The sequence below is a fragment of the Salvelinus alpinus genome, chromosome 7 (assembly GCF_045679555.1).
Source record: "Salvelinus alpinus chromosome 7, SLU_Salpinus.1, whole genome shotgun sequence".
NCBI lineage: Eukaryota > Metazoa > Chordata > Actinopteri > Salmoniformes > Salmonidae > Salvelinus > Salvelinus alpinus.
The window spans coordinates 65,756,525-65,783,835 of record NC_092092.1 but is presented as its reverse complement, the minus strand read 5'-3'; the positions used below and the strand labels follow the sequence as shown (position 1 = coordinate 65,783,835).

Sequence of the window (27,311 nt, the reverse complement as noted above, 5' to 3'; positions counted from 1 at the left end):
CTCACAGTATTATTCCAACCTCATAGTGTAGAAATATACAGTACCAGTCAAAAGTTTAGACACACCTACTCATTCAAGGGTTTTTCTTTATTTTTACTATTTTCTACATTGTAGAATAATAGTGAAGACATCAAAACTATGAAATAACACATATGGAATCATGTAGTAACCAAAAAAGTGTTAAACATATCAAATTATATTTTATATTTGCCATTATTCAAAGTAGCCACCCTTTGCCTTGATGACAGCTTTGCACACTCTTAGCATTCTCTCAACCAGTTTCATGAGGTAGTCACCTGGAATGGATTTCAATTAATAGATGTGCCTTGTTAAAAGTTCATTTGCAGAATTTCTTTCCTTAATGCATTTGAGCCAATAAGTTGTGTTGTGACACGGTAGGGGTGGTATACAGAAGATAGCCATATTTGGTAAAAGACCATGTCCATATTATGGCAAGAACAGCTCAAATAAGCAAAGAGAAATGACAGTCCATCATTACTTTAAGACATGAAGGTCAGACAATGCAGACAAAACACATTTTTTCGAGTGCAGTCGTAAAAACCATCAAGCGTTATGATGAAACTGGCTGATGGACAGCCACAGGAAAGGAAGACCCAGAGTTACCTCTTCTGCAGAGGATAAGTTGATTATAGTTAACTGCCTCAGAAAAAGCAGCCCAAATAAATGCTTCACAGAGTTCAAGTAACAGACACATCTCAACATCAACTGTTCAGAGGAGACTGCGTGAATCAGTCTTTCATTGCTGCAAAGAAACCACTACTAAAGGACACCAATAAGAAGAGACTTGCTTGGGCAAAGAAACATAAGCAATGGACATAAGACCAATGGAAAACTGTCCTTTGGTCTGATTAGTCCAAATTTGAGATTTATGTATCCAACCGCCGTGTCATTATGAGACGCAGAGTAGGTGATCGGATGATCTCCGCATGTGTGGTTCCCACCGTGAAGCATGGAGGAGGAGGTGTGAGGGTGTGGCGGTGCAAGGCTGGTGACACAATCTGTGATTTATTTAGATTTCAAGGCACACTTAACCAGCATGGCTACCACAGCATTCTACAGCGATACACCATCTCATCTGGTTTGCGCTTAGTCCTACTATCATTTGTTTTTCAACAGGACAATGACCCAACACACCTCCAGGCTGTGTAAGGGCTATTTGACCAAGAAGGAGAGTGATGGAGTACTGCATCAGATGACCTGGCCTCCACAATCACCCAACCTCAATCCAATTGAGATGGTTTAGGATGAGTTGGACCGCAGAGTGAAGGAAAAGCAGCCAACAAGTGCTCAGCATACGTGGGAACTCCTTCATGACTGTTGGAAAAGCATTCCTGGTGAAGCTGGTTGATAGAATGCCAAGATTGTGCAAAGCTGTCCTCAAGGCAAACGGTTCCTATTTTGAAGAATCTCAAATATATTTTGATATGTTTAACACTTTTTTGGTTACTACATGATTCCATATGTGTTATTTCGTAGTTTTGATGTCTTCACTATTATTCTACAATGTGGAAAATAGTACAAATAAAGAAAAACCCTTGAATGAGTAGGTGTGTCCAAACTTTGGAATTGTACTGTATATAAAACACAGAAACATGTTTGACTACACTGGGCCTTTAAGTTTCACGTGAGGGAGTGTGGGTGACGGGGTGTCGGTCAGGGAGTATGGGTGTGGGCGTGTGGGTGAAAGAGGGAGTGTGCGTGAGGGAGTGTGGGTGACGGGGTGTCGGTCAGGGAGTATGGGTGTGGGCGTGTGGGTGAAAGAGGGAGTGTGCGTGAGGGTGTGTGGGTGACGGGGTGTCGGTCAGGGAGTATGGGTGTGGGCGTGTGGGTGAAAGAGGGAGTGTGCGTGAGGGAGTGTGGGTGAGCAACAGGCCCTGTGGTAGATTAGGTGTGTGGAAAACCAGTACAATTAATGGGTAGACTCTCAAAATAACTGCCTTTTTCTTGTCTGAGGAATTTTAAGAAAACAGTTCACGAATATGGTAAATAAATGTGCTAACATGTCTTTGTTTAAATGCCAAAGGAATCTTATACTGTACATGAAGAGGGAGCATTAGCTCAAATAGAGACATAATAATGATAATGAATTTGACATTTATAGTCTTTTACAAGTTCATTACATTGTAGCTTTCAGGAAGTAATCCAGTGGAAAAACAAGGAAGCCCTTACAATATATCCTGATGCCTTAGTCCATATCTGGACTTGCTCATCATATTAACGCAGCATACTGAGGTCTTGGGGCAACTGACAACTTTAATCCATAACATAGTTTGAGGAAAGCTCCCATAATGAGCCACCAAAGCTAACTACAGTATCTGTATGGCTCTGGTAATATTTAGCACGAGTGTACAACATAGTGAGATGGGAGATTGAGATTTGAAACATGTCTTTTGACTCTATCAGGTTACTTCAAGCTGGAGAGCCCTCTGCTGCAGAGCCGTCTTCAGCAGTACAAGAAGTCTAAGGAGAATTCTCCTGGAGCCCTTCTTCAGCAACATGTAAGTATCTGTCCTCTGTCACCATCCTAGCATCTAGAACACTATTCCACATCTATTATACGTCAGATTTAAAATGTAGTTTTCAGCCATGATTATCATAATTGTTATTTTCTTTATTGGCTCCCGTTGCCCTGTGGTTCTGGAAAATACCTACATCTGTAACACTTTACATCTTGGTCACCGAGGTTGAAGGCCATCATGTTGGTCTCATCTCTACGTTTGTCAGATGTCGTTTACTGTTGTTTGTGACTGTCTGTTTTGAAAAACAAAACTGTAAGGAACAGATTAATCCGATTAGCTCTGGATGTGAATGAGGAGAATCCGTATGACCATCTCTCACATCTGTGTTTGCTTTCATCAAAACAAAGAATGCTGTAATTCCTCCTCTGACTCATCTTTACGTCTAAATAGTGTATTATTCTTGCTTATCCGTTCTAAACTAAATATTGCATGTTATGACTAGGCCTAATGATTTTAGGTTAGAGGTACAGTATGCCATTTAAGATTCCGGTCAATCCGACAGGAAGCAGAGGACAAGTCAGATGGGAGTCCTGTCCTGTCCTGTCTCTGATTCCCTCCAAAGGACACACCATGTCATTGTGTTTTATTCAATAACATATACCTGCTTGTCATCTTCATGTGGACTGACAATTATTCCTGTATTGGATTAGCATTAGCAGTCCTGTATTATTTCATAATCATGTCTGCCTGCCTGTCTCAGGAACTCTGATGTCTGGTGTTCCTACTCTGATATCTGGTGTTCTCTATGATGTCTGGTGTTCCTACTCTGATGTCTGGTGTTATATCCCTGATGTCTGGTGTTCTATGTCTGGTGTTCTATCTCTGATGTCTGGTGTTCTATCTCTGATGTCTGGTGTTCTCTATATGATGTCTGGTGTTCCTACTCTGATGGCTGGTGTGCTATCTCTGATGTTTGGTGTGCTATCTCTGATGTCTGGTGTTCTATCTCTGATGTCTGGTGTTCTATCTCTGATGTCTGGTGTTCTATCTCTGATGTCTGGTGTTCTATCTCTGATGTCTGGTGTTCTCTATATGATGTCTGGTGTTCCTACTCTGATGTCTGGTGTTCTCTATATGATATCTGGTGTTCTCTATATGATGTCTGGTGTTCTATCTCTGATGTCTGGTGTTCTATCTCTGATGTCTGGTGTTCCTACTCTGATGTCTGGTGTTCCTGCTCAGATGTCTGGTGTTCTTGCTCTGATGTCTGGTGTTCTATCTCTGATGTCTGGTGTTCTATCTCTGATGTCTGGTGTTCTATCTCTGATGTCTGGTGTTCTATCTCTGATGTCTGGTGTTCTATCTCTGATGTCTGGTGTTCTATCTCTGATGTCTGGTGTTCTATCTCTGATGTCTGGTGTTCTATCTTTGATGTCTGGTGTTCTATCTCTGATGTCTGGTGTTCTATCTCTGATGTCTGGTGTTCTATCTCTGATGTGATTCTCTGTGTTTCTCTCTCAGGGTTTCGGCCACTTCTCTGGGCTTACGTCTAATCTCAGTCCGTTTGTCAAGGCAACAGAGTACTCCTCTTCTAGCGATGAAGTTGGGAGTAGTGATGATGATGAGAAAACCCGGTGGATTCACCTTGATTGATTTATTGATTTTATTTGATAATTGAAAAAAACATATAGAACCAAAAAACAAGAGCATTATCCATTAAAACACTGCTCTGACTGCTGTTGTCTGTGTTTCTCCAGGTCTCCATTGAATGGGAAAGGCATGTTCGTCCGAGGAGCCCCTGATGGGATAGTCCTGCAGCCCCACCATAATCTTAACCAGACCCCGGTATACATACACCTCATCCATACACTACGACCTCTTTGGGACATTTTGGAGTGAAAAAGTACACTCACTTATTAACTTTGAGAGCTTAGCTAGCTGCTTTCCTTCCCAACACAGCCAGCTGCTTACCTTACCAACACAGCCAGCTGCTTTCCTTCCCAACACAGCCAGCTGCTTTCCTTCCCAACACAGCCAGCTGCTTTCCTTCCCAACACAGCTAGCTGCTTTCCTTCCCAACACAGCCAGCTGCTTTCCTTCCCAACACAGCCAGCTGCTTTCCTTCCCAACACAGCCAGCCTCTTACCTTACCAACACAGCCAGCTGCTTTCCTTCCCAACACAGCCAGCTGCTTTCCTTCCCAACACAGACAGCTGCTTTCCTTCCCAACACAGCCAGCTGCTTTCCTTCCCAACACAGCCAGCTGCTTTCCTTTCCAACACAGCCAGCTGCTTTCCTTCCCAACACAGCCAGCTGCTTTCCTTTCCAACACAGCCAGCTGCTTTCCTTCCCAACACAGCCAGCTGCTTTCCTTCCCAACACAGCCAGCTGCTTTCCTTTCCAACACAGCCAGCTGCTTTCCTTTCCAACACAGCCAGCTGCTTTCCTTCCCAACACAGCCAGCTACTTTCCTTACCAACACAGCCAGCTGCTTTCCTTTCCAACACAGCCAGCTGCTTTCCTTCCCAACACAGCCAGCTACTTTCCTTACCAACACAGCCAGCTGCTTTCCTTACCAACACAGCTCACTTGTCACTGATATTAATTCTGTACTTGATGAAAACTCAAACTCTCAACATTGAACAGAAATATGTTCAATGCTTTTAATGGATATATAGTTAGATAACAGATGAATAGTTTCAGTCGATTCAGGTTCATACTACAGCGTCATCTTCATTATATCACAGTAATAGGTTGCTTAAAGTGAAAATCCACTCAAAAACTATCTGTTGGTATTTTTTTCATTAGTCCACTGTTGATACAGTGCCAAAATGTTTTGCATTTCAGTAGTCAAGTTTTCAAGATATTGGACTTTCAAGAAGCAAAGAGTCACCGGCCACATCATCATGGTTTCCATGAACTATGCTAATTTGTAAATTGGGTCATAGTCAGAGTTCAGACAGTTCAGATGCAGTCAGTGTGAAATCTCGTTACTTGCTCACACAGGCAGCAGCATGCATCAGACTTGGCAGTACTGCCGTAAACAACAATGTACTATCAGTCTGCTGCATCCAAAATGGCATCCTACTCCCTGGCCTGTATAGTGTACTACTTTTGACCAGAGCACTATGGGCCCTGGTCAAAGGTAGTGCACTAAATATGGATTAGAGTGCCATTTGGGATGCACCCAGAGCCACTTGAGCTCAGGGTTGTCACCGGTCCCGCACGGGTCATTTCCATGACAAACACTAGAGGGCACTTTGTGCATACTAACAAACACATGGAGCGGATGCTACTAACTAATACAGATGTAGGATCTTAATTTGATCACCCTGTTGCAGGACAACTTTCCTGCAATGTAAGACATTTAAAACTTGTAGTGTATTTGAGATTTAAAAAGGCTTCTGAAGTTTGTACAGTCGTAGCCAAAAGTTTTGAGAATGACACAAATATTAATTTTCACAAAGTCTGCTGCCTCAGTTTGTATGATGGCAATTTGCATATACTCCAGAATGTTATGAAGAGTGATCAGATGAATTGCAATTAATTGCAAAGTCGCTCTTTGTCATGCAAATGACAAAAAAACATTTCCATTACATTTCAGCCCTGCCACAAAAGGACCAGCTGACATTATGTCAGTGATTCTCTCGTTAACACAGGTGTGGGTGTTGTTGAGTTCGAATAACAGACTGGAAGCTTCAAAAGGAGGGTGGTGCTTGGAATCATTGTTCTTCCTCTGTCAACCACGGTTACCTGCAAGGAAACACGTGCCGTCATCATTGCTTTGCACAAAAAGGGCTTCACAGGCAAGGATATTGCTGCCAGTAAGATTGCACCTAAATCAACCATTTATCGGATCATCAAGAACTTCGAGAGCGGTTCAGTTGTTGTGAAGACGGCTTCAGGGCGCCTAAGAAAGTCCAGCAAGCGCCAGGACCATCTCCTAAAGTTGATTCAGCTGCGGGATCGGGGCACCACCACTACAGAGCTTGCTCAGGAATGGCAGCAGGCAGGTGTGAGTGCATCTGCACGCACAGTGAGGCGAAGACTTTTGGAGGATGGCCTGGTGTCAAGAAGGGCAGAAAAGAAGCCACTTCTCTCCAGGAAAAACATCAGGGACAAACTAATATTCTGCAAAAGGTAAAGGGATTTTCTCTCTGATGAATCCCCTTCCCGATTGTTTGGGGCATCCGGGAAAAAGCTTGTCCGGAGAAGACAAGGTGAGCGCTACCATCAGTCCTATGTCATGCCAACAGTAAAGCATCCTGAGCTCATTCATGTGTGGGGTTGCTTCTCAGCCAAGGAAGTGGGCTCACTCACAATCTTGCTTAATAAGAACACAGCCATGAATAAAGAATGGTACCAACACATCCTCCGAGAGCAACTTCTCCCAACCATCCAGGAACAGTTTGATGACGAACAATGCCTTTTCCAGCATGATGGAGCACCTTGCCATAAAGCAACTAAGTGGCTCGGGGAAACAAAACATCGATATTTTGGCTCCATGGACAGGAAACTCCCCAGACCTTAATCCCATTGAGAACTTGTGGTAAATCCTCAAGAGGCGGGTGGACAAACAAAAACCCACAAATTCTGACAAATTCCAAGCATTAATTATGCAAAAACGTCTATGAATGTTCACATGTTCACATGATTATTTTACTGCTTTAGTAAACTGGCTCAAATTAAGATCCTCCACCTGTACATGGAGCAGAGCAGAGCCCAGTGATGATGTTGCTCTCCCACAGCCCCCTCAGAGCCTCCGCCACCTCCAGTAATGAATGCAATGCCACTTGGTATGGTGTAAGCAGGGCTTGATATCCTTGTTTACCTCTCCCACTTCACTTCAAACAACGCCTTGGCTGTCATTGGACACTTAGTGTCATGGAAACCCAAACAGTGCCTACCTGCCATATGACACTCTTTTTGTAGATGCTGCTGTTGTTCCTCCACACAGTGCTGCTGTGACACGGTGAATACAGAGTTACATGACTCACGTCAGACAGGCAGGCAAGCATTAGAAACGAGGCATTATACTGCTGTTTGCTGTGTCTCTTCTCTTAGCAGAGCAGTGTGGCATCAGGCCTTACGAGTGGCCAGCCACTACTCAGGCCCATTGCTGTGGGATCAGAATGCAATGAGAATTACCTTCTCCCTGATCTCCTGCAGAAGAGCCCGGCCCATGAGCCCATGGCGCAGCACGGCCCACATGACGTCATCTACCCCCGGTCTCCGAGCAGACGAGGACCACATTCTGGCGTGAGTTCACATGTAGCTATAAACTCTCTATAGGCTGAATGTCTAGTAGTAGGCTATAACTTCTCCAGAAGGTCATAGAATGTTCAAGAGTAATAGTTTATAGACTGAAGTGGTTTGGAGCAATGGGTTTTTATTTGATGTCAATGTATCTTTCTCCACTAGGGGGAGATGACGTAGCTGTTGTAGACTTGAAATTCCAACTCAAGATTGATGTCAAGTCTACTGGAAATCTGACATTTGTTGTTTTTTATGTTGTTTTATTGATATGAATTCTGATTTTGGATGCATTTGCAGAAACCTGTAAACTGTCCTCCAGGGAAAAGCATCTCGTCCTCCTCCTTCACTCCCTTCATAGACCCCAGGCTGCTGCAGATCTCTCCCCCTCAGAGCCCAGTGGGCCACAGTCCCAGTGAGTGCCAACAAACATACATACATACACAAACACACACAAATACACACCACTCTACACAAGAAATGCCCCTCAGACATTCTAGTAAATCACTGCTAGGGTGGTCTTTAACCTAGGTCTCTTTTACAAATGTGCCCTGTATATATACAACATATATACACATATACACACAGTGCATTCGGAAAGTATTCAGACCCCTTGACTTTTACAAAAATGTTATACATTACAGCCTTATTCAAAAATGTATTAAATAGTTTTTTTCCCTCATCAATCTACACACAATATCACATAATGACAAAGGAAAAACAGGTTTTTAGATGTTTTTCCAAATGTATTAAATATTCAAAACTGACATATCATCACATTTACAAAAATATAAACGCAACATGTAAATTGTTGGTCCCATGTTTCATGAGATGAAATAAAAGTTCCCAGAAATGTTCCATACGCACAAAAAGCTTATTTCTCTCCAATTTTGTGAACAAATTTATTTACATTCCTGATAGTGAGCATTTCTCCTTTGTCACGAGAATCCATCCACCTGGCATATTAAAAAGCATGATAATTACACAGGTGCACCTTGTGTTGGGGACAATAAAAGGCCACAATAAAATGTGCAGTTTTGTCACACAACACAATGCCACAGATGTCTCAAGTTTTGAGGGAGTGTGCAATTGGCATGCGGACTGCAGGAATGTCCACCAGAGCTGTTGTCAGAGAAGTGAATGTTAATTTCTCTACCATAAGCCTGACATAAATCTGTTTCAACATTGTTTTAGAGAATTTGGCAGTATGTCCAACTCGCCTTACAACCGCAGATCACGTGTAATCACGCCAGCCCAGGACCTCCACATCTAGCTTTTTCACCTGTGGGATGTCTGAGATCAGCAAACTGAATAAATTAAAATAAATCAGCCAAGACCTCAGAATAAAAACTGTAGACCTCCACAAGTCTGGTTCATCCTTGGGAGCAATTTCCAAACGCCTGGAGGTACCACGTTCATCTGTACAAACAATAGTAGGCAAGTATAAATACCGTGAAACCACGCAGCCGTCATACCGCTCAGGAAGGAGACACGTTCTGTCTCCTAGAAATGAACGTACTTTGCGAAAAGTGCAAATCAATCCCAGAACAATAGCAAAGGACCTTGTGAAGATGCTGGAAGAAAGAGGTACAAAAGTATCTATATCCACAGTAAAACGAGTCCTATATCGACATAACCTGAAAGGCCGCTCAGCAAGGAAGAAGCCACTACTCCAAAACCGTCATAAAAAAGCCAGACTACGGTTTGCAACTGCACATGGGGACAAAGATCGTACTTTTTGGAGAAATGTCCTCTGGTCTGATGAAACAAAAATAAAACTGTTTGGCCATAATGACCATCGTTATGTTTGGAGGAAAAAAGGGGGAGGCTTGCAAGCAGAAGAACACCATCCCAATCGTGAAGCACGGGGGTGGCAGCATCATGTTGTGGGGGTGTTTTTCTGCAGGAGAGACTGGTACACTTCACAAAATAGACGACATCATGAGGCAGGATAATGATGTGGATATATTGAAGCAACATCTCAAGACATCAGTCAGGAACTTCCAAATGGACAATGACCCCAAGCATACTTCCAAAGTTGTGGCAAAATGGCTTAAGGACAACAAAGTCAAGGTATTGGAGTGGCCATCACAAAGCCCTGACCTCAACCCCATAGAAAATTTGTGGGCAGAACTGAAAAAGTGTGTGCGAGCAAGGAAGCCTACAAACCTGACTCAGTTACACCAGCTCTGTCAGGAGGAATGGGCCAAAATTCACCAAACTTATTATGGGAAGCTTGTGGAAGGCTACCCAAAACATTTGACCCAAGTTAAACAATTTAAAGGCAATACTACCAAATACTAATTAAGTGTATGTAAACTTCTGACCCACTGGGAATGTGATGAAAGAAATAAAAGCTGAAATAAATAATTCTCTCTACTATTATACATTTCACATTCTTAAAATTATGTGGTGGTCCTAACTGACCTAAAACAGGGAATTGTTACTAGGATTAAATGTCAGGAATTGTGAAAAACTGAGTTTAAAAGTACTTGGCTAAGGTGTATGTAAACTTCTGACTTAAACTCTGTGCCTCCAACTTCAGTGATTTTTGCAATTCGTTCCAGTCATTGGCAGCAGAGAACTGTAAGGAAAGGCGGCCAAAGAAGGTGTTGGCTTTGGGGATGACCAGTGAAATATACCTGCTGGAGCGCGTGCTACGGGTGGGTGTTGCTATGGTGACCAGTGGGCTGAGATAAGATGACTTATAGATGACCTGGAGCCAGTGGGTTTGGCGATGAATATGTAGCGAGGACCAGCCAACAAGAGCATACAGGTCACAGTGGTGGGTGTATATGGGGCGTTGGTGACAAAACAGATGGCACTATGATAGACTGCATCCAATTTGCTGAGTGGAATGTTGGAGGCTAATTTGTAAATGACATCATCGAAGTCAAGGATCGGTAGGATAGTCAGTTTTACGAGGGTAAGTTTGGCAGCATGAGTGAAGGAGGATTTGTTGTGAAATAGGAAGACGATTCTAGATTTAACTTTGGATTGGAGATGCTTAATGTGAGTCTGGAAGGAGAGTTTACAGTCTAGCCAGACACCTAGGTATTTATAGTTGTCCATATATTCTGAGTCAGAACCGTCCAGAGTAGTGATGCTAGTCAGACGTGCGGGTGCGGGCCTCGATCGGTTGAAGAGCATGCATTTCGTTTTACTAGCATTTCAGAGCAGTTGAAGGCCACGGAAGGAGTGTTGTATGGCATTGACGCTCGTTTGGAGGTTTGTTAACACAGTGTCCAAAGAAGGGCCAGATGTATACAGAATGGTGTCGTCTGCGTAGAGTTGGATCAAAGAATCACCCGCAGCAAGAGCGACATCATTGATATATACAGAGAAAGAGTCGGTCTGAGAATTGAACCATGTGGCACCCCCATAGAGACTGCCAGAGGTCCGGACAACAGGCCCTCTGATTTGACACACTGAACTGTCTGAGAGGTAGTAGGTGAACCAGGCATGGCAGTCATTAGAGAAACCAAGGCTTTTGAGTCTGCCGATAAGAATACGGTGATTGACAGAGTCGAAAGCCTTGGCCAGGTCGATGAAGACGGCTGCACAGTACTGTCTTTTATCGATGGCGGTTATGATATCGTTTAGGACCTTGAGCGTGGCTGAGGTGCACCCGTGACCAGCTCGGAAACCAGATTGCATAGCGGCGAAGGTACGGTGGGATTCAAAATGGTCGGTGATCTGTTTGTTCACTTGGCTTTCGAAGACTTTAGAAAGGCAGGGCAGGATGGATATAGGTCTGTAACAGTTTGGGTCTAGAGTGTCTCCCCCTTTGAAGAGGGGGATGACCGCGACCGCTTTCCAATCTTTAGGAATCTCAGACAATACGAAAGAGAGGTTGAACAGACTAGTAATAGGGTTTGCAACAATGGCGGTGGATGATTTTAGGAAGTGAGGATCCAGATTGTCTAGCCCAGCTGATTTGTAGGGATCCAGATTTTGCAGCTCTTTCAGAACATCAGCTGTCTGGATTTGGGTGAAGGAGAAGCAGGGGGAGGGGCTTGGGCCAGTTGCTGCGGGGGGTGCAGAGCTGTTGGCCGGGGTTGGGGTAGCCAGGTGGAAAGCATGGCCGGGCCGTGGAGAATTGCTTATTGAAATTCTCGATTATCGTGGATTTATCAGTGGTGACAGTCTTTCCTAGTCTCAGTGCAGTGGGCAGCTGGGAAGAGGTACTCTTATTCTCCTTGATAAGTTTGGATGTATGTAAAACCCTCCATATTCTGCGTAGTTTTAGTATTACATGCCCACAGGAAACAATTATGGTGGCTGCATGTGTATTTAGACATAGCCTATTTAAAACAAGTTGTTTTGTTTAAAATGTTATTTTAATTATTTACTCTCTTTTTAGGCCTTGTCAATAATGAATTTAATCTTGCTTATTGACAACATTTGTCATGTCCATGCTCAGCCATAATGCTATTTACAGTAGGCCTAGCCCCTATCAGTGTGAATGTTATGTACACTGTATATTTCCACATTGAAGCCATGAAATTACTTAAAACAATGTTGACTGCAAATAGATTCAAGTTAACATATTTAGCAAAGATGGGATAGGTCTACATGTTGTTATTTAGTTTCTGTAAGCTGTTTAACAAACTATAACGGACTAACATTGGAATTGGAGTTGATTCCAAGGCAAAACATCAAAGACCGTAAATACACAACTTGAAGCAACCACATATTTTGCCATGGAGCACATTCTGATCGCCCAGTGAGGGGCCAAGCTTCGACACACCCACAACTTGTTTATTCATCAAAACCCAGCCCTTTCACGCCAACGGCAGCAACTGAGCTGATAATTGTGGTTGTGAAAATAGCTAAAATATTTCTGACACCCCCCCCAAACCTATAGCGCTACCGCCAGCGCTTAGGTTGACCATTGCATTATTGCGTTAGGTTTGTTAAAATAGAGCCGTTAAGCAGACCCCTGTGGATTTCTTGTTGTCTATTGCTAGCAATGCATCCAGGACTTATTTTTCAGTAAATATCCTAAAATAAAAACTTTGACTATAATTTCTCTGATCATTCAGCAAGTTTCCCCGATCAGCATCCAGCTCAATGTCATTGTGAATAGGCTTAGAAGTTCTTTCAAAGAGATAAATACAATGGTGATTAAATGCATCAATGATTGCTTTTTTTTCCGTAACAAGGCCAGTGAATTAATTTGTTGTGGCAGAGAGAATGATTTGGTCTATAAAAAATGACTTTTTAACATAAATCTCATTCAATATATGTTTATATGTTAGCGTACTGTAAAATAAGAAGGAAGGTATTCTGTCATATATGGTTTTCTCCTGTACATATTTAATATCAAATCAGATACCAGATGTGGCTATTACAGGCCATGGTTTTAAATGACGATATTGGTTCTTATTGCGTTTTTTCCCCTCCAGCCAGTGGCAGGCCACCTGCTAATCAGGAGCCAATCAGGGGAGACGGCCACAGGAAGGGCTCCGTGGTCAATGTGAACCCCACCAACATCAGACCCCAGAGTGATACCCCCGAGATCCGCAAGTACAAGAAGAAGTTCAACACCGAGATCCTCTGTGCTGGCCTGTGGGGTAAGCAGCAGTTTAACACCCAGTCGACCCCTAGCCCCTATCCCCTAGAAACACACCTTTATAATAGCATTTTTTTAATGTATTTTTATTTTTATTATTAACTCCTCCACCACCACCCCTCTTCGGAGGACAAATATCTTTTCGTTTTTTTACAGCTTTTTTGGTACATATCATACATATCGTTCAAAAGTTTGGGGTCACTTAGAAATGTCCTTGTTTTTGAAAGAAAAGCACATTTTTTGTCCATTAAAATAACATCAAATTGATCAGAAGTACAGTGTAGACATGGTTAATGTTGTAAATGACTATTGTAGCAGGAAACGGCAGATTTTTTATGGAATATCTACATAGGCATACAGAGGCCCATTGTCAGCAACCATCACTCTGTGTTCCAATGGTACGTTGTGTTAGCTAATCCAAGTTTATAATTTTAAAAGGCTAATTGCTCATTAGAAAACCCTTTTGCAATTATGTTAGCAAAGCTGAAAACTGTTGTTCTGATTAAAGAAGCAATAAAACTGGCCTTCTTTAGACTAGTTGAGTATCTGGAGCATCAGCATTTGTGGGTTCGATTACAGGCTTGAAATGGCCAGAAACAAAGACTTTCTTCTGAAACTCGTCAGTCTATTCTTCTTCTGTGAAATGAAGGCTGTTCCATGCGAAAAATTGTCAAGAAACTGAAGATCTCGTACAACGCTGTGTAATACCCCCTTCACAGAACAGCGCAAACTGGCTCTAACCAGAATAAAAAGAGGAGTGGGAGTTCCCGCTGCACAACTGAGCAAGAGGACAAATACATTAGAGTGTCTAGTTTGAGAAACAGACGCCTCACAAGTCCTCAACTGTCAGCTTCATTAAATAGTACCCGCAAAACACCAGTCTCAACATCAACAGTGAAGAGGCGACTCCGGGATGCTGGCCTTCTAGGCAGAGTTCCTCTGTCCAGTGTCTGTGTTCTTTTGCCCATCTTAATCTTTTATTTTTATTGGCCAGTCTGAGTTAAGGCTTTTTCTTTGCAACTCTACTTAGAAGGCCAGCATCGCAGAGTCGGCCTCTTCACTGTTGACGTTGAGACTGGTGTTTTGCTTACTTACGAGCCACTAACCAACAATGCAGTTTCAAAAAAATATGGATAAGAATAAGAAATAAAAGTAACAAGTAATTAAAGAGCAGCAGTAAAATAACAATAACGAGATTAACACCCAATCTGCTCCTGACCCCTAGACACTTATTGTCAGGATTGGATAGGTATTGCCGTAATTTGATAATAGCTCTACCTTACAATGGTGTCTAGAGTGTATGAGCAATAGAGGTATATTTGGGAAAGGCCATATTTTATGTATAGTACAGTATGCCTGTGTCTCAAATTGCATCCTATATCCTATATAGTACACTTCTTATGATCAGGTCCCATAGGACTCTGGTCAAAAGTAGTGCACTATACAGGGAATAGGGTGCCATTTGGGACAGGTACTATGCTTGCTGAGGCTTGTGATGTTGAGACTAACACAGTGTGTTGGTCCAGGTGTGAACCTGCTGGTGGGGACAGAGAATGGTCTGTGGCTGCTGGACAGGAGCGGTCAGGGGAAGGTCTACTCTCTGATCAGCAGGAGACGCTTCCAACAGATGGACGTTCTGGAGGGCCTCAACGTGCTCATCACCATCTCAGGTAGTTAGCGTAGTGCTACCATACACAAGAATACAGTACCGTATATATGCTCACACACACACAGAGATAGACACACACAGATGTTTTATTTATTTTAATTTAACGTTTATTTAACTAGGCAAGTCAGTTAAGAACAAATTCTTATTTACAATGGCGACCTTCCCCGGCCAAACCCGGACGACGCTGGGCCAATTGTGTGCTGCCCTAAGGGACTCCCAATCACGGCCGGTTGTGATACAGCCTGGAATCAAACCAGGGTCTGTAGTGATGCCTAAAGCACTGAGATGCAGTGCCTTAGACCACAGTGCCACTCGGATAGGCACACTCACCAAATAGGAAAGTTGTCCAACTAAAATGTGTCTTCCGCATTTATTCCAACCCCTCTGAATCAGAGAGGTGCAGGGGGCTGCCTTAACCCACTGTTCCCCGGTGCCGTGGATGTTGATTAACTGCCTTGCTCAGGGGCAGAACGACAGATTTTGACCTTGTAAGCTCAGTGATTTGATCCAGCAACCTTCCGGTTACTGGCCTAACGCTCTAACCACTAGGCTACCAGCCGCCCTGTAGGTATAGTCTTGTCTTAGAATTTTTTTTGCACTTACTTTTGCAGCCAACTTTGTCTTCCTCTAAACTCCATCACTATCCCGTTTGTCAGGTAAAAAGAACAAGCTGAGGTTGTACTACCTGTCTTGGCTGCGGAACAAGATCCTTCGGAATGACCCAGAGGTGGAGAAGAGGCAGGGCTGGACCTCTGTAGGGGACCTGGAAGGATGTGTGCACTACAAAGTTGGTGAGTATACACTACCTGGGTCTTAGATCATGATAGCATCACTACTGATTTGTTGGATCAATCTTACATTTTATTGCATGACAGGCCTATACAGATGTTAGATCTTAATTTTTTATTTGTTTATTTCACCTTTATTTAACCAGGTAGGCCAGTTGAGAACAAGTTATCAAATACAACTGCGACCTGGCCAAGATAGAGCAAATTGAGCCAGTTTACTACAGCAGGAAAATAATCCCCTGCAACAGGGTGATCAAATTAAGATCCTACATCTCGACACCTTGGGACTATAAGGTTCTATCTGAAATCTTTGTCAAAAATGAGTTACTCACATACAGTGCATTCGGAAAGTATTCAGACCCCTTGACTTTTTCAAAGTTTTCTTATGTTACAGCCTTATTCTAAAATTGATTAAATTGTTTTTTTTCTTCATCAATCTATGCACAATACCCCATAATAAAAAACTAAAACAGATTTGGGGGAATTTTTACAAATGTATTAAAACAAAAGAACTGAAATATCACATTTACATACTGTAAGTATTCAGACTCTTTACTCAGTCCTTTGTTGAAGCACCTTTGGCAGTGATTACAGCCTCAAGTCTTCTTGGGAATGACGCTACAAGTTTGACACACTTGTATTTGAGGAGTTTCTCCCATTCTTCTCTCCAGATCCTCTCAAGTTCTGTCAGGTTGGATGGGGAGTGTTTCTACACAGCTTATTTAAGGTATCTCTAGAGAGGTTCGATTGGGTTCAAGTTCAGGCTCTGGCTGAGCCACTCAAGGACATTCAGAGACTTGTCCCGAAGCCACTCCTGCGCATTGTCTTGGCTGTGGGCTTAGGGTCGTTGTCCTGTTGGAAGGTGAACCTTCCAGTCTGAGGTCCTGAGCACTCTGGATCAGGTTTTCATCAAGGATATCTCTGTACTTTGCTCCGTTCATATTTCCCTCGATCCTGACTAGTCTCCCAGTCCCTGCCACTGAAAAACATCCCCACAGCATGATGCTGCCACCACCATGCTTCACCGTAGGGATGGTGGCAGGTTTCCTCAAGATGTGACGCTTGGCATTCAGGCCAAAGAGTTCAATCTTGGTTTCATCAGACCAGAGAATCTTGTTTCTCATGGTCAGAGTCCTTTAGGTGCTGGTTGTCCTTCTGGAAGGTTCCCCGATCTCCACAGTGGAACTCTGGAGCTCTGTCAAAGTGACCATCAGGTTCTTGGTCACCTACCTGACCAATGCCCATCTCCCTCTATTGTTTAGTTTGGCCGGGTGGCCAGCTCTAGGAAGAGTCTTGGTGGTTCCAAACTTCTTCCATTTAAGAATGATGGAGGCCACTGTGTTCTTGGGGTACTTCAATATGTCAGAAAAGTTTTGGTACCCTTCCCCAGATCTGTGCCTCGACGCAATCCTGTCTCAGAGCTCTATGGAGAATTCCTTCGACCTCATGGCTTGGTTTTTGCTCTGATATGCACTGTCAACTGTGGGACCTTATATAGACAGGTGTGTGCCTTTCCAAATCATGTCCAATCAATTGAATTTACCACAGGTGGACTCCAATCAAGTTGTAGAAACATCTCAAGGATGATCAATGTAAACTAGATGCACCTGAGCTCAAATTCTCATAGCAAAGGGTCTGAATACTTATGTAAATGAGGTATTTCCAATTTCTTTATATACATTTGCGAACATTTCTAAAAACCTGTTTTCGCTTTGTCATTATGGGGTATTGTGAGTAAATTGATTAGGAAAATGTTTTATTCAATCCATTTTAAAATAAGACTGTAACGTAACAAAATGTGGAAAAGGGGTCTGAATTCTTTTCGAATGCACTGTATAATAGATATTTAGATGGTTCTTCATATGTCTGTGAAGTTCGATTTTTGAGATTGACATTTAAGAGCCATAAGGTTCTATCTGCGATTGCACCCCCCTAAAAAAACAGATTTACAAATGTCTCAGGATTTTGATACTCTGCACTTCAGGTACCTTTAAGGGAGGAACTTAATGGGTTATGAAAGAATAATTCACTACAAAATAGTTCTGAGATCTGTGATGTGAAAACTTTGATGCTCAATATCTCAGAACTATGCTTTGCACAGATAGAACCTCACGATCTGTATGAACAATATTAAAACTGTTGACACATTGCTGCTTATCAAAGGTCTTTGTGTTGTGATATACAGAAAGCAATGGGTATAAGACAAGAAAAAAATGATTTCAATATGTATCTATTCTCTGTGTCTGACTCCATTAGAGCACAAGAGGTGTGTGTGTGTGTGTGTGTGTGTGTGTGTGTGTGTGTGTGTGTGTGTGTGTGTGTGTGTGTGTGTGTGTGTGTGTGTGTGTGTGTGTGTGTGTGTGTGTGTGTGTGTGTGTGAGAGAGAGAGAAAATGGGTGCATGTGAACTCTGTGAGTGAATGACTGTCCGTGTGCAGTGTTGAGCTCAGCAATGTGAGCCTCTCTTTCCTGTGACTCTTCCTGCTGTTAGTTGCAGCGTTGACAGAGTGAGGACATTTCAGGGACTCCAACCCAGGAAGGATATGATGTCATAGTGAGGCACACACTGTCCTTCCCAGCAATCCCCTCAGTATTGTTTCTCATAATCGGAGGCATGCTGCTATTGCCTCAGTGAAAGGCAATGGGCTTCCGGCCTTTCAAAGTGTAGTTATCAGATGGGTTGCATCCCAAAAGTAGTGCACTATATAGGGAATAAGGTGCCATTTGGGACGCAACCAAAAACCTCTTTGTTGAGATTGTAACACTAACGTGCCAGTGGTCTTGTACTAATGATCATTAGACAGAATGATGTAGTGTAATAAGCCTTTATCTTGTTCTGTATTCAGTATGAGAGAAATCCCTAATCCTCATTGAAAATCCCTGCTCTTTGTTACATGCAATTTCAGTTCGATATGAGAAGATTAAGTTCCTGGTGATTGCCTTGAAGAATGCTGTGGAGGTGTACGCATGGGCTCCCAAACCTTACCATAAGTTCATGGCTTTCAAGGTCAGCTTGACAACACTGTCCTAGTTCTGAACCCTCCTCAGTGGCTCGCTCTAGTTCTAACACATCTCTCTATGATGAACATGTTTGAACTCTTTCTACTCACTGCACAGAGAATATCATCAAAGATATGAAACAGACTAACCCCAGCAGTCACTATGAGTTGGCGCCTACTGTCATCACTATTCACTATTAATATCAGGACCAGAGTATGTCCTGGCCCTGTCTTGACCAGGAACAACTCTGGCCCCGGTTATGGACTATACTCCTGGCCCTGTGTCTTGACCAGGAACAACTCTGGCCCCTGGTTATACTCCTGGCCTTACATACAGTATGACTTAATGTACAGTGGCAAGAAAAAGTATGTGAACATTTTGGAAATACCTGGATTTCTGCATAAATTGGTCATGAAATTTGATCTGATCTTCATCTAGGTCACAACAATAGACAAACACAGTCTGCTTAAACTAATAACACACAAACAATTATACGTGTTCATGTCTTTATCGAACACACCGTGTAAATATTAACAGTGCAGAGTGTAATTGGATTTAATAACTGGTTGACCCTCCTTTGGCAGCATCAACCTCAACCAAATGTTTTCTGTAGTTGCGGATCAGACCTGCTCAACGGTCAGGAGGAATTTTGGACCATTCCTCTTTACACAACTGTTTCAGTTCAGCAATATTCTTGGGATGTCTGGTGTGAACTTCTCTTTTGAGGTCATGTCACAGCATCTCAATCGGGTTGAGGTCAGGACTCTGACTGGCCCACTCCAGAAGGCGTATTTTCTTCTGTTGAAGCCATTCTGTTGTTGATTTACTTCTGTGTTTTGGGTTGTTGTCCTGTTGCATCACCCAACTTCTGTTGAGCTTCAATTGGCGGACAGATAGCCTAACATTCTCCTGCAAAATGTCTTGATAAACTTGGGAATTCATTTTTCCGTCGATGATAGCAAGCTGTCCAGGCCCTGAGGCAGCAAAGCAGCCCCAAACAGTTGGGATGAGGTTTTGATGTTGGTGTGCTGTGCCTTTCTTTCTCCACTCAGGTTTGTGTGTTCCTTCCAAATAACTCAACTGTAGTTTAATCTGTCCACAGAATATTTTGCCAGTAGCACTGTGGAACATCCAGGTGCACTTTTGCAAACTGCAGCAATATTTTTGGGGGGCAGCAGTGGCTTCTTCCGAGGTGTCCTCCCATGAACACCATTCTTGTTCAGTGTTTTACGTATCGTAGACTCGTCAACAGAGATGTTAGCATGTTCCAGAGATTTCTGTAAGTCTTTATCTGACACTCTAGGATTCTTCTTAACCTCATTGAGCATTCTGCACTGTGCTCTTGCAGTCATCTTTACAGGATGGCCACTCCTTGGCAGAGTAGCAACAGTGCTGAACTTTCTGCTTCTTGTGAATAACAAACAAATATTTTGTGAGAGTTTTTTAAAGGGCAAGGCAGCTCTAACCAACATCTCCAATCTCGTCTCATTGATTGGACTCGTCTCATTGGACTCCAGGTTAGCTAACTCCAATTAGCTTTTGGAGAAGTCATTAGCCGAGGGGTTCACATACTTTTTCCAACTGACACTGTAAATGTTTAAATGATGTATTCAATATAGACAAGAAAAATACAATAAGCACACTATGTTTGTCTATTTGTGTGACTTAGATGAAGATCAGATCAAATTTGATAACCAATTTATGCAGAAATCCAGGTAATTCCAAAGGGTTCACATACAGTTTAAGTCAGAAGTTTACATACACCTTAGCCAAGTACTTTTAAACTCAGTTTTTCACAATTCCTGACATTTAATCCTAGTAACAATTCCCTATTTTAGGTCAGTTACGAGCACCACTTTATTTTAAGAATGTGAAATGTCAGAATAATAGTAGAGAGAATAATTCATTTCAGATTTTATTTCTTTTATCACATTCCCAGTGGGTCAGAAGTTTACATGCACTCAATTAGTATTTGGTAGCATTGCCTTTAAATTGTTTAACTTGGGTCAAATGTTTCGCGTAGCATTCCACAAGCTTCCCACAATCAGTTGGGTGAATTTTGGCCCATTCCTCCTGACAGAGCTGGTGTAACTGAGTTGGGTTTGTAGGCCTCCTTGCTCGCACACACTTTTTCAGTTCTGCCCACAAATGTTCTATTGGATTGAGGTCAGGGCTTTGTGATGGCCACTCCAATACCTTGACTTTGTTGTCCTTAAGCCATTTTGTCACAACTTTGGAAGTATGCTTCCATTTGCGACCAAGCTTTAACTTCCTGACTAATGTCTTGAGATGTTGCTTCAATATATCCACATAATTGTCCTTCCTCATGAAGCCATCTATTTTGTTAAGTGCACCAGTATCTCCTGTAGCAAAGCACCACCACAACATGATGCTGCCACCCCCGTGCTTCACGGTCGGGATGGTGTTCATTGGCTTGCAAGCCTCCCCCTTTTTCCTCCAAACATAACGATGGCCATCATGGCCAAACAGTTCTATTTTTGTTCCATCAGACCAGAGGACATTTCTCCAAAAAGTACGATCTTTGTCCCCATGTGCTGTTGCAAACCGTAGTCTGGCTTTTTTATGGCTGTTTTGGAGCAGTGGCTTCTTCCTTGCTGAGTGGCCTTTTAGGTTATGTCGATATAGGACTTGTTTTACTGTGGATATAGATACTTTTGTACCTGTTTCCTCCAGCATCTTCACAAGGTCCTTTGCTGTTGTTCTGGGATTGACTTACACTTTTCGCACCAAAATACGTTCATCTCTAGGAGACAGAACACGTCTCCTTCCTGAATGGTATGACGGCTGCGTGGTCCCATGGTGTTTATACTTGCGTACTATTGTTTGTACAGATGAACGTGGTACCTTCAGGCGTTTGGAAATTTCTTGTGGAGGTCTACAAAAAAAATTCTGAGGTCTTTTTCTTTTCTGATTTCTTTTGATTTTCCCATGATGTCAAGCAAATTGGCAGTGAGTTTGAAGGTAGGCCTTGAAATACATCCACAGGTACACCTCCAATTGACTCAAATGACATCATTTTCTGGAATTTTCCAAGCTGGTTTAAAGGCAGGGTCAACTTAGTGTATGTAAACTTCTGACCCACTGGAATTATGATATAGTGAATTATTAGTTAAATAATCTGTCTGTAAACAATTGTTGGAAAAATTACTTGTGTCATGCACAAAGTAGATGTCCTAACCGACTTGCCAAAACTATAATTTGTTAACAAGAAATTTGTGGTGTGGTTAAAAAAATTGTTTTAATGACTCCAACCTTAGTGTATGTAAACTTCCGACTTCAAATGTACTTTTTCTTGCCACTGTCCCTAGGGTTATGACATAAGACATGTTGACTCTCCCTAAGTCATTCCTCATGTCTTTCCTTGTTGTGTGTGTCCGGTACAGTCGTTCGGCTCGCTCCCCCAGAGGCCTCTGTCCGTGGACCTGACGGTGGAAGATGGACAGAGACTTAAGGTCATCTACGGCTCCCTGTCGGGCTTCCACGCCATCGACGTTGACTCGGGGACACCCTATGACATCTACCTGCCCACGCATGTAAGTCAGCCACGCCCAACTTTGCCCCCAGCCTCCTCTAACCTCTCCCCAGCCCCCTCCACCCTCTCCCCAGCTCAGCCTCCTCTAACCTCTCCCCAGCCCAGCCTCCTCTAACCTCTCCCCAGCCCCCTCCACCCTCTCCCCAGCTCAGCCTCCTCTCCTCTCTCCCCTCAGGGCCATGCAGCCTGGATCTCTGTTCTCTAGCAGCTAAACAGCTCATTTTCTCTGCACCCACGCCACTCAGCTCTTACAGTGAACTTTTGTTCCGACTCAGAGTCGATGTGGGTAGAAGCTGTTTGTCATCACAGCCAGTTGACTCATTTCAGTCTAATATTGACAGGATGGGTTTGTGTTTAAGCCAGGCCTGATATTGTCCGTGTCTGACCTTGTGGCAAAAGCCTTTTGGCATTTCTGTCTTTGGTAAATTGATTTCTCAAGAAGCCTCTCTTAGAAATTCTGCTTCGTCACAGTATAACCTCAAACATCACTTACCTCAAAGCAAAGGAGATTCTGTACATTTAGGGAACTTTCCCTTCTTGGGAGCAAAGAGATTTACTGAAAAATAACTCAATAATCAGTCCATTAATCTACCTTGGTCACAACAGTTGTCTGAAGATACAGGGAGGTAAGACTTGGTCAGTAATTAATGATTAGTTCATCTCAATGGCAGCTGTGTTTGTCAGTCTGCCAGGAGGTGAACAAGGCTGAGAATGACTAGCCAGCTGGACCAGGTGATGGATCCTGTTAATGCCTTTAACCCCTCTAAGAGGCTCAAGGTGTAGCAGAGCGGCGCACAATGGTGCAGAGTTTTGCAGTCTTAGACACTGTAGACAGGGGAGCCGAGGCAGCCTCTACTGCTACTGATGAGAATCTCCCCCCCCCCACACACACACACACTGCTGCAGACACACAACCTCACACACACACACACACACTGCTGCTGGGAGCTGAGAGCCAGAGCAGAGGGAGAACACTATCCCAAGGAAATTAGCTCTATTACACACACACACACACACACCCCAGTGTGCCAGTTCCCAGTGCTGTGCCCAGAGGTGTGATGTGGCTGTATCCCACTTCTCCCACTGTGCTGGCCCATAAAGCTATCATTGGCTGCTTCTCTTTGGCCCCAGTTTCCATCCATGTGTGCTACTTTTCAACAGATAGATAGCTCTAAGTACACCTTGGCAGCGCTGGCTAACCATGTGCCTGCTAAACGGACCTGTTATTCTGCTATTTTTTCTGATAGCACTTTTTTCTGATATATTTTCACTCCATAATACTGGTATTTTACCCTGCAGCGGAAGAGAAGAGTCCTTCTCTTTTACCCAATCACTCACTCTCACATTCACTCTCATATTCACTCTCTCTCACTGACACTCTCTGGTCCGCTCATTCTCGCCTTCACACACACACCTTTTCTCCCACGTATGTTCTCCATGTTGGCTGCCGTTGATGATGAGATGATCAGGATACCGAGACAGCGGATTAAGATAGCGCTGTGTCTGTGGATGCCTGTGTTGATGCTGAGGATTGTGGTGGCACAGCCACAGCAGCACGTGGACAGCGGAGTGCAGCTGGGGAGACAGGCTCCCGGCCGGGCAAGTATGGGGATCCTTACAACTGGTCCTGTGGTGACTAACACTGGTCCTGTGGTGACTGTGACTTACTGTACATAGAGCTTTTGGGGATGTTTGAGGTGTTGGTTTGTTTGGGGACTTGGTTTTCTACCTGCTGTTTAAGCCACTAGTCTAAGCCAGTACGGACTCGCTTATAGCAGCTCTCATATAGAAAGTCTTTATAGTAATCTTCTTATGCAAAGAGGTATTTTTGGGTTATTGTGGATCACCTTAGGTATTAGAAATGTTGTGTATGTATCAATGATGCAGCCGAAGACTTGTTACGAAACTGTTGCATCCTCATAGAGATAACAGACACTGTCTTCTTGTTTGAATGTGGGCCGTTATGCAAGTGCTTGTGAGAGACCTGGGGGGGGTCAGAAGTGGTTCCTTTCTCCTCACTGCTTCCTTCTCCTCCTCACTGCCACTCGCCGCCTCTTCCTCCTTCTCACTGCCTCCTCCTCACTGCCACACACTGCCTCCTCCTCACTGCCTTCTCCTCCTCACTGCCACTCGCTGCCTCCTCTTCCTCACTGCCACTCGCTGCCTCCTCCTCCTCACTGCCACTCGCTGCCTCCTCCTCCTCCTCACTGCCACTCGCTGCCTCCTCCTCCTCACTGCCACTCGCTGCGTCCTCCTTCTCCTTCTCACTGCCGCTCGCTGCTTCCTCACTGCCACTCGCTTCCTCCTCCTTCTCACTGCCGCTCGCTGCTTCCTCTTCCTCACTGTCACTCGCTTCCTCCTCCTTCTCCTCTTCACTGCCGCTCGCTGCCTCCTCTTCCTCACTGCCACTCGCCTCCTCCTCCTCCTCCCTGCCACTCGCTTCCTCCTCACTGCCGCTCGCCTCCTCCTCACTGCCGCTCGCTTCCTCCTCCTCCTCCTTCTCACTGCCGCTCCCTTCCTCCTCCTTCTCCTTCTCACTGCCGCTCGCTGCTTCCTCTTCCTCACTGCCACTCGCTTCCTCCTCCTCCTTCTCACTGCCGCTCGCTGCTTCCTCTTCCTCACTGCCACTCGCTTCCTCCTCCTTCTCACTGCCGCTCACTGCTTCCTCTTCCTCACTGCCACTCGCTTCCTCCTCCTTCTCACTGCCCGCTCGCTGCTTCCTCTTCCTCACTGCCACTCACTGCTTCCTCTTCCTCACTGCCACTCGCTTCCTCCTCCTTCTCCTTCTCACTGCCGCTTCCTCTTCCTCACTGCCACTCGCTTCCTCCTCCTCCTCACTGCCGCTCGCTGCCTCCTCCTCCTCACTGCCAAGAGGCGGTTCAGTGGTTATATAGCTCTGAATCACATCTCAGTGGAGCTCACCAGCCATAGAAACAACATTCATGTGGGTACCTAAGTTGTATTCCGATGCCAGGAGAGAAAGAGCTGAGCACACGAGCATGTTTGGCAAATTAGTTTGTAATTAGAGAATTTAAGTCAAGACATTGTGTGCCGATTAATTAGCTGAGACGTTCTAATGAATTAAGCCATGTCGTCACCCTCTCTCTGTTGCTGCCTGTAGTCAGTGGCTGGGCTGATTCAACATAGTGAGTGAGAAAGGGGATGTGAAATTATGGAATGAAGGACCGATATACACAGTTTATTAGGTACACCATCCCGTTCACAAAAATGGATCGCTCCTACAGACAGGCAGACAGGCATTGAGGCATTCAGTTACTGTTCTGTTGAATGTTACAATGGGAAAAACATGCTCAAAGTCACTTAGGTCAAATATTTTGATCATTGATGCCAGGCACGCCAGATCCAGTTCACTGTGTGAATCAGCCTCTTATCTATTGGAATTAACCGAGATGGTTTCAGGGAGGGAGAGTGGGCCGATCGAGGCAATAAAACTTTGTTTTATTAGACAATGTTAGTTTGTGTATTAGGAGGATTACAACTGGTGATGGGGATGGGGCTGTGTGATTATAGCTGTTGCTTCTAGAGATGGAGAGATTTGGAGTGAGAGTGCTGTGCTGCACTTCCAGTGGTCGGCAAGTCGAGAAGATGGTTATTTTCCAACGGACAGAATGATAACTGATACAGTATAACACTATACTACAGATAGAGACACTATAGAAATCATCCTGGCTGTGCCCCAAATGACACCCTATTCTGCTTGGGCTCTGGTCAAATGTAATGCACTAGATAGGGGATAGGGTGCCACTTTATAATCATCTCATCTGACTGTGTTTTGTGTCTGTCTCAGATCCAAGGTGTGATCCGGCCTCATGCCATCATCATCCTACCCAACAGCAGTGGCATGGAGGTGCTGGTGTGTTATGAGGACGAGGGTGTTTACATAGACACCTACGGACGCATCACCAAGGAGACAGTGCTGCAGTGGGGAGAGATGCCTGCATCTGTCGGTGAGTTTATGTACATCGTACACACTCACCCAATCAACACCTGCAGGCTGTGTGTGTGTGTGTGTGTGTGTGTGTGTGTGTGTGTGTGTGTGTGTGTGTGTGTGTGTGTGTGTGTGTGTGTGTGTGTGTGTGTGTGTGTGTGTGTGTGTGTGTGTGTGTGTGTGTGTGTGTGTGTGTGTGTGTGTGTGTGTGTGTGTGTGTGTGTGTGTGTGTGTGCCTTGAGAGAGGGGCTAGAGAGATATTCCACTTCCACTCAGAATGAAAAATACTTCTATCTTTGATAGACTGCAGACCCCCACCATTTAAACAACAGAACATGTTTCTTCTATCGTCCCTTTTTGTTATGCAGCAGCCAGGAAGTAACTGTTGTCAATTGTGCTTGGAGCACTGGGTGCAAAGAGGAGTCAAGCTGGATCCAACCCCTCTAGACAGATTTGGGACAATAAAAATAAGATGTTCTGTTAGACTGTTTAAGTTGGGTCCATTGGCCAGGTCATTATTCAAGGGGAAGGGGTATCTGTGAGGAATAGATTACAGACAGGACAGCGCTCAGCCAAGCCCGGACCTGTGTATATATAGTGTAAATAAACTCAGACCAGACCAGAGTATATAGAGTATAAATAAACTCAGTCCAGACCAGAGTATATAGAGTATAAATAAACTCAGTCCAGTCCAGAGTATATAGAGTATAAATAAACTCAGTCCAGACCAGAGTATATAGAGTATAAATAAACTCAGTCCAGACCAGAGTATATAGAGTATAAATAAACTCAGTCCAGACCAGAGTATATAGAGTATAAATAAACTCAGTCCAGACCAGAGTATATAGAGTATAAATAAACTCAGTCCAGACCAAAGTATATAGAGTATACAGTAACAGTCAAAAGTTTGGACACACCTACTAATTTCTTTATTTTGACTATTTTCTACATTGTAGAATAATAGTGAAGACATCAAAACTATTAAATAACACATATGGAATCATGTAGTAAGTGTTTAACAAATCAAAATATATTTATATTTGAG

At 43.7% G+C, this 27,311-nt stretch overlaps 1 protein-coding gene across 9 annotated transcripts in view; it reads left to right on the top strand.

Annotated features, from left to right (window-relative positions):
- LOC139581490 (mitogen-activated protein kinase kinase kinase kinase 4-like) overlaps nt 1-27,311 on the top strand; it is a 143,031-nt gene that overhangs the window by 91,098 nt on the left and 24,622 nt on the right. For 6 of the 9 annotated variants that reach the window (XR_011676241.1, XR_011676240.1, XM_071411299.1 and 3 more), the window contains 11 exons: nt 2,425-2,519; nt 4,002-4,114; nt 4,238-4,325; nt 7,545-7,739; nt 8,034-8,148; nt 13,142-13,309; nt 14,835-14,978; nt 15,634-15,768; nt 18,671-18,771; nt 22,169-22,318; nt 26,126-26,285. Coding sequence is in view for 7 of the 9 variants with exons in the window: in XM_071411299.1 (XP_071267400.1) it covers nt 2,425-2,519; nt 4,002-4,114; nt 4,238-4,325; nt 7,545-7,739; nt 8,034-8,148; nt 13,142-13,309; nt 14,835-14,978; nt 15,634-15,768; nt 18,671-18,771; nt 22,169-22,318; nt 26,126-26,285 (1,464 nt within the window). In the remaining 2 variants the exon portion in view is untranslated. Of the gene's footprint in view, nt 1-2,424; nt 2,520-4,001; nt 4,115-4,237; nt 4,326-7,544; nt 7,740-8,033; nt 8,149-13,141; nt 13,310-14,834; nt 14,979-15,633; nt 15,769-18,670; nt 18,772-22,168; nt 22,319-26,125; nt 26,286-27,311 lie in introns of those variants that run through there. The other 3 variants (XM_071411296.1, XM_071411300.1, XM_071411301.1) reach the window with 3 other exon arrangements.